This window comes from Fistularia commersonii, chromosome 10 (genome assembly GCF_037954325.1).
Source record: "Fistularia commersonii isolate RoL2024-O1a breed Wild chromosome 10, RoL_Fcom_v1.0, whole genome shotgun sequence".
Lineage (NCBI taxonomy): Eukaryota > Metazoa > Chordata > Actinopteri > Syngnathiformes > Fistulariidae > Fistularia > Fistularia commersonii.
Window position 1 is genome coordinate 17725003 of NC_141293.1, and position 7701 is coordinate 17732703.

Consider the following 7701-nt stretch of genomic DNA (forward strand, 5'->3'; position numbering starts at 1 on the left):
CCGCCGTGCTCTATTTCTGTGGGGTTGCACCTCCGACCTCATCCAAGTGAAATAAAACAGTCACGATATTTTATCTGTAACGAAAGACCATTTGATAAGAGACACTGCGCACACATTTTCAACATTACCAGCTAATGCAAAGGAAAATCACATGGAAAACAAACAGAACAGAAGAGACTTAGGTATCCCTTGCTTTATTGCATCTCTCGGGCAGATCAGTGATGCTAGATCATTTTATTTCGTTTATTTACACTTTTTTCCCCACACTGGACATTAATCATAATATTCAAGGATTCAAAGTGTTTATTCTCATATCCACTGTCAGGGTATATGTTTCCCTGTACAATGAAATGATTACATTGCTGTCTGCAAAAAAGAGACATAGGTGGCTTATCTTACGACAGAATCTTTAGTCAATATCCTGGTAAATCATTTAAAAAAAAGTTTCTGCAGTCTGAAAGTACCCGGGAGTCGAGATCATGAAGAGGGGGAAGATATCCTCTGTTTTACTACAAAGCCCGTTTATTTTCCACATGCTGTCGTTTCTACTTTTGTTTTTCTTTCAAGAATATGCACTTTATATAAATATCTTTTAATGTTAACAAACTTCCTTTTTATATAACTGTCATCAGATGCTCAGGTTAAAATACATGATTGGAATTAGTGAGCAGCAGAGGTGTAAAAATAAGGATTTTTTTTCTCCATAACATGCATTGCAATTGTTTTTTGGTTAAAATTTGTGTATCTTTGGGTTGGATCATGTTACATTTTTTCTTACTGTGTTTTTGTACCCTGTTTGTAATAAAATACAGAGATTATTATTGCTGTTATTCACCCATTTTTGCCCTCACAAATGTCAAAGGAATATGGCACCATATTCAAAAAACACCAAAAATACAACACCATATTAAATAAACAAATCAGCAGATAAAACAAGCATTTAGATTTTGGTATTTCCAAAAGCTCTCTATAAATAGTTATGTCAAAAGATAAAAAACATAATGTAATGCTAACAGGTGTTTCTAGTTTTTGCCTTGAACTTTTTATCATGATATAAAACTGTCCTATTGTCACAAGACAATTATCACACACTGATGCAATAGATAGATAAACCCACAGATAGTAAACTGAAAGTTGTGTAAAAATCCTCCGACTGCACAGAGGGCTGCTCACACTGACTTGGTTTTCCAAAGTTTCTGACAGTTTTTCTTTGCAACTGTTACTAAGTGCCTGCTCTTGAGAGAATGTTGATTTTCTGTAAATCATTTTAAAAGTATCATGAGACAACTGTCTTGTGCTTTTGCGCCTTATGAATAAAAATCTAATTGACTAACTGACTATGTTTCAAGCAAAAAAAAAACAAAACGAAAAATACAAAGGTGTGATTTCTTTGTCTTTATTTTGCAGCTGCTTTGGGAAACACCCAAATTAAATACTTTCAGTGTATTAGATTTTGCCCACGTCACACTTGATATACATTTTCACATCATAATAATAAGAGTCTAAGAAGAACAAGGTAAATTGTCTATTTCAACACTTTGGACACATTCCGCATTGAAATATGATTTCGGTGTGTATCAACACTCAATAAAACCTCTGGTCCCTTCTCTAAAACTAAACAATGCAGCAACACCACGTACAATAAACACCTGGTCCTCTATATGTAAGATTGAAGCAATACGTGTTGTATTAAAAAAAGAAAACGGAAAGTGACACTGCAGTCAAAAAGTGTGATGAGTTTCAAGTATGTGCTGACTGTACAACAGCAAAACAACTTACACCCAAACAGTATTGTTGGGAATTTATATAAAGAATACTCCCCCCTCCCCCCCAAAAAAAGTAAAATTGGTAGCTCTAAAAAGATAAAAATGCAATGTAATATCAGTGCAACATAAAAAAAAAAAAAAAAAACAGGAAAAGAACTGGAAGAGAAGGTAGTCATCTTATTGGGCTTAAGTTAAAACCTTGATATTTTTGGTCTGAAAAGAACAGTTAAAGGAATGTGAACAATTACATTGGCTGTCATTTGAGCTAAATATATACAAACAAAAAAACACGTGTGAATGTCATACAGGAAATACTGGCATTTGGAGTTTGAAACCACGGTTTGTAAGAATATGAGAGTGAGAAAATATTACAACTCCTGGTTCGTGGCTGAATGCTAACCAACAGTTGAACTGGTTCACATCATAACAATAAATCTCGCTTATTTTCTTGAAATTGAGTTACTTATGTCACTATCTAGAATTTACTTGATGTGCAACTCTTTGAACCTAACAGTTTGTCATTTTCAATTTTGTAAAAGTCTTCCCAGAAGCAGTTGTATTGATCACCGACCGTCATAAATAACTCTTATCAAGAGCTAATTGGGAAAGGAAGTCACTCTTTCTGACATGTTTTTGTGCAGAGGAAGGAGGATACTGTCCATCTTTACATTCAGTCTACCTTTTCATTCAACTGGTTCACAACACGTTGAGTTTGTGTAATCTGATCAGAAACTTTTGAGTTGCCAAGATTCCCAAATTTGGTAGTTTCCTGTGAAATTTTTAACATCACAAATGTTCATGTCCTGTACTCAGAGCCCAGGGGAAACACTGCCATCACCTGACCGGGTAGAAATTTGTATGCTCGCAGTCACTCACTTATTCTTCCCAGCATTCGCTCGCTCTGCGGCATCCAGCAAGACCATGTTCTGGGAGGCGGTGACCAGGTGCACGACACTGATGCCCGCTTTCAGCAGGCTGATGATCCCGCAGAGGCCCTGCAGCCAGAAGAACCAAGCTGGAGGAGAGAAGAAGCACAGCTCAGAAGGCTGACGCGCCGGGAGGAGAGGGGCACTGCCAGGCCCTCTCACTGTTTTTCCATTCTCGCTCTCTTATTCGTTTATAACTAATGTATCATTTAGAAAATTAATTAGACCTCACTTTGAGTTTTTACATGGCTCTCAAACAGACAACAGAACACGCTTCTAAAAAGCTGAATGACTATTTAAGCATTACCAGCAGACCGTCTCACAGAGTTGACAAGTCATTTTAGATCTTTTTTTTTTTTCAAGTCGGATTCAACTCCAACAGATTTTTAATTCCTCTTCCCTCAGCCGCAGGGAATCTTCAAATCTTTGTAGTTAAGACCTTAAAACAGTTAATACAATTTATATTTCATTGTATTTCTTATTCTTCCTCCTTCCTACTTTTAGCTATTACTGTTATGTTTTTGCTTGAAACTCTGGCACAACAATTTCCTTTGGGATAAATAAAGTTGTTCTCATTCTCATTCATTCTCATTCTCATTCTCATATTCTTCTCAAATCGTACAAAATTCTGATTTATAGTTGCTTTATTACTTTTTTTACTTTCTATAAGAGGACATGAAATAAATTGGGGATCGAGAAGAGGGTATAGAGAATAAAGTTAGATGGATGAGGTTGATTCGCCGTGGCGACCTCTGACTTTTCGATTCGAGGAGGGAAATGAGCTGTGATGCTGAAGGTAGAAGCGGCAGCAGCAGCTGAAGTCTCGTGTCGCGATTCTATTATCTAATAACATACAGCAGCTCGAGAGCCGGAGCTCTCTGGGCGAACCTTACCAGCAGGCTCCGGGATGTGGTAGAGGATGTAGAGCAGGCAGAAGAAGAGCTCATTGCCCATGCACATGATGAACAGAACCAACTACATCGGAAAAGACAGGTCACACAATTCATTGAGTCGTGACCACACTGGTTCAGTTTCTGACAGTTCATTTCAATCTGGGCTTCAAACACTATATCAAACAAACATGTAGCTTTCCCTGTATCACAGATGTTTTAAAAATTAAACAGGGATTTTATTACTTTTATTACCATAAAACAAACTTTGACGTGGAAAATGATGTGTGTGCATGCATGGAGGCGGGGGGAGGGGGCTCCTCACCTTGGATGTGTAGTAGATCCTGAGTATGGGGTTACCTGAGAGGTCAATGGTCTTGTGGCTGCTGGAGCCTTTGACAGTGGAGCTGCATCAGATCAAAATCACACAACCGTTAAAACTGATGTGCAGGTTAAAAAAAAACTAGGATTCGTTCAAGAGTTCAAGGTGTTATTTGTCATATATGCACAGTAATTTGACATGCTTCCCTGTACAATTAAATACTTTGTCAAGAGGCTTACCATATTTTAGAAAGACAGGATAGAGATAAGTTACTTAGTGACATATTCCCTCACTACTACAATCTCATACCTAGAAAAGGCCCAATTGTGTCTAAAGCTGTTAGAATGGAGTGTCTGATATAAATGAACCCATTTATGATTCACTTTTGTAATCTCAACTCATAACGTTGCATGTGCGTGCATGTCTAGTGCTGGTGGTTTTGTAATTTGCGGTAAATGCGCTGCTGCCTGTCGTACAAGCAAGTCCACACAAAGCGCACGAGCAGGTTGAACCTGGTATAGAACATCCTGTTTCCAAAAAAACCCAAAGTGCAACTGCATGCAAGTACAAATTTTTAGTTTGATGAATTACATCCAGTCCTCACATCACGTTCATCGCCACAAATCCTGGTGTTCCGGCGGGATGTACCTGTGCAGGTGCAGCCAGTGGCTGGCAATATCAAGACACATGCTGAGCTGGAACAGGAAGGTGTAGGAAGGGTAGAGCAGTGAGAGATTGACCAGCAGACACATTGTGGTACAGCGGTCTGTCAGCATGTCCAGCATGGCTCCAAACTTGGTGCCTGGAGGAAAAAAAAAAGGTGCGTCATCATCAAATTACAATCTGCAGCTGCTCCTCATCCTCACTCTGATATCAACAGTCTTTTTTTTTTTTCTCTCAAAGTAAGAATCTTGAATAGAGATTGGAGCTTTTTAGGAATTGTTTAACACAGTATAGCTATAGAGCCCTATACTTCCACAGAAAGTCCAAGAGAATAAAATAATTAGAACCAGGCAAAGGACATTTAGATTTTGAACAATTTGAGAGTAAAAGGCGATAAATATTTCCCTTGCTGATTTTGAAACATTTTCCAATTATTTGATAAGAAAGTGAATTTGAAAGGAAATTTATCTTGTCATAAAGAACTAGCTCTTTGAAAAAATGCGTAGTTGTTCAAGATTCTGAATTCAGTGTTTTTCACAAACGTTTAGCCCAAGAGAGCTGAAACTACTGTCTCAGTGAGTCAGGACAGCCTGGGTGTCGGTTGTTTCAGGGCAGGAGCAGCGCTGGACACGCACACTGATTTAGCGCTCGTGCAGCGTGGCCGTCGAAGGCGTCCAGCAGCGCACTGAGCAGGTAGCAGAAGATGGCAGGCCAGGGACAGCATGGCATTAGGTAGCAGGCCAGCAGGGCCAAGATGATGCGAGCGTAGCCTACAAAGGAGTTGGAGAAAACACCAATGAGTAAAGAGATTCAGGCCAGGGGAGGTCAACTGCTTATGAGTCACAGGCATGTCATCAGGACCAACTGCTTTCCCACTCTTCAATGCCCTCTTCACTGTACTTTTACTAATCTCCTCTACTTTGCGTACCACAACAGTCACCTCTTTTACCCTTCCTTTGCTTTCATTATTTACTCATTCATCAGCTTTTCAAAGTACTCTTTCCATCTAACCACCACTCCTCGAGCATCCGTCAGTACAATTCCCTCTCTATCCTGAATCATCCGAACCTTCTGCACGCCCTTCCCATCTCTATCTCTCTGTTTCGCCAACCTGTATAGATCATTCCCTCCCTCCTTACTGTCCAACCTAGCGTAGAAGTCATCATATGCCCTTTGTTTGTCCTTTGCTTCCTCTACCTTTACATTGCGCTACATCTCCCTGTACTCCTGTCTGCTCTCTCCGGTCTCCTCAATGTCCCACTTCTTCCTTGCTTACCTCTTTCTCTGTATATACTCCTGCACTTCCTAATCCCACCACTATTTCTCCTTTTCTATTTTTCCTCCAGAGTTAACACCAAATATTCTCCTACCGGTCTCCTCGATCACATTAGCTGTGGTTGTCCAGTCATCTGGAAGATCCCCCTGACCAACTAGAGTCATCCTACAACCCACCTTTCTATGCTGTCTGGCTACGTTCTCCCCCATCTCTATTTTGCAGTCACTGATCTCCTTCAGATTACAATTTTCTATGAAAGATGTAATCTACCTGTGTCTACCTAACCCTAACCTCCGCTCCTACTATTAACCCTATTTCTCTGCCTGTTCTGGAAAAAAATATGCACTACAGCCATTTTCCAAACTGGTAAATAAAAATGACTTTCTATCACAAGGGAAAAAATAATAACGTTCACTCTCCTAGGGTTTAAGCTATAAAATACATGTATAACTTTTAGAAAAAAAATGCCTGATTTCATAAAGATAGTCACACATCCAGAGAAAAACAAACATACAAAACAATAGGGTTTACTCTATTACCACATCACTGAATTTGACTGCAATACTGTATTTATAAGCTATAAAAATACTGACAACTGCAAAAATGTCATAAACCACATCTCAACCTAAACATATATGGCTTTACCTTGCTCATCTTCTGAGCAACCTCCTGAATCTTGATGATTAGCAAATATGACGCCAATCCATTGCAGAGGTTCACATTTTAACCCCCAAAATTACAATTGTTCTCTATTTATAATTGTTTATACTTCGTTCCCCGTTTATATCCATGTGTTTAACGGCGACGATACGGTTACAGTTAACTATGCCTTTTCCAATGGGAGATGGATAAGTACTCATTTCACTGAGGTGAGCTGATTCTAAATCCTCACATGTCAAAAGACAAGAGAAGATATTATTTATCTGTTCAGCTTTCGTGGTTGGTTTGGATGACCAGGGTAACAAGGTGGGTAAAACAGGTTAAACGGGTAAAACCAGGGTGTCAGTTAGCAACAACTCCCCCAAAATGTTAAGCTGCTAGGAAGCTAGCTCTGCTCTGATGCTAGTGCTACATGGAAGTGAACGAGAACGGTTATCAAAACACTCACCGATTAAATTGGGGACGAAGAGAAAAATATTCTCCTGCGTCATGTTGACCGTCTTCAGACAAAAGTTTATTTATTATTTGTAACTATTGTTTCTGAAGAACGGAGGAGGAAACGAGTCCAAATTTGCTGCTTTGATCGTGACAGCGGGGTTCGGCGTATGACGACTTCCGCTCTGGAAAGTTTCAGACTGACGGCAAAAATAAGAGCATTTCCGGTTAGATTGTTTTTAAATGAAAGCAAAGACGAGATCGTTTTCTTGTCGTTTTAACCGTCGTGTATTTTCTTAAAACTCGGAAATTAAGAAAGGAAATGAAGGTGTCTCGCAGCGTGCATAATATACACAATGCATAGATCAAACGTACTGCGCAGATCTGCATACATGCAACCAGTCACCTCTAATAACAATAACAATTATTATTATTATTATTATTATTATTATATTAATATTAATATTATTATTGTTGTTATATTATTATTGTGATTAACATATGTATTATAGTAATAATAATATAATATATAATGTAATATGGTATTATATAACATAAATAGCATAATAATCACCATGATTATTATAATGATATCACTATTATTCATGTAACACTTATTAGTATTACTATATTTATTACCTATTATATCTGTTATATTATTCAAGCTCAAATCTGAAAAAAACTTGGAGTTCCTTTTCTAATGACATGAAAGATTGGTAATTGGGTTGAGCATACAGTGTGCACTACAGTACTGTAGTTATAA

The 7701-nt window shown here is 38.4% G+C and overlaps 1 protein-coding gene across 1 annotated transcript; it reads right to left on the bottom strand.

Moving 5' to 3' along the window:
• Nucleotides 1–187: 187 nt before the first annotated feature.
• Nucleotides 188–7108, bottom strand: cdipt (CDP-diacylglycerol--inositol 3-phosphatidyltransferase (phosphatidylinositol synthase)). Its single transcript, XM_086154159.1, has 6 exons — nt 6952–7108; nt 5203–5337; nt 4553–4706; nt 3908–3989; nt 3586–3667; nt 188–2781 (listed from the first exon to the last, which is right to left on the bottom strand). Exons 1-6 carry the CDS (start codon nt 6992–6994, stop codon nt 2639–2641), a joined length of 639 nt encoding a protein of 212 aa, XP_086010285.1. The 5' UTR covers nt 6995–7108; the 3' UTR covers nt 188–2638.
• Between the last annotated feature and the right edge of the window lie 593 nt (nt 7109–7701).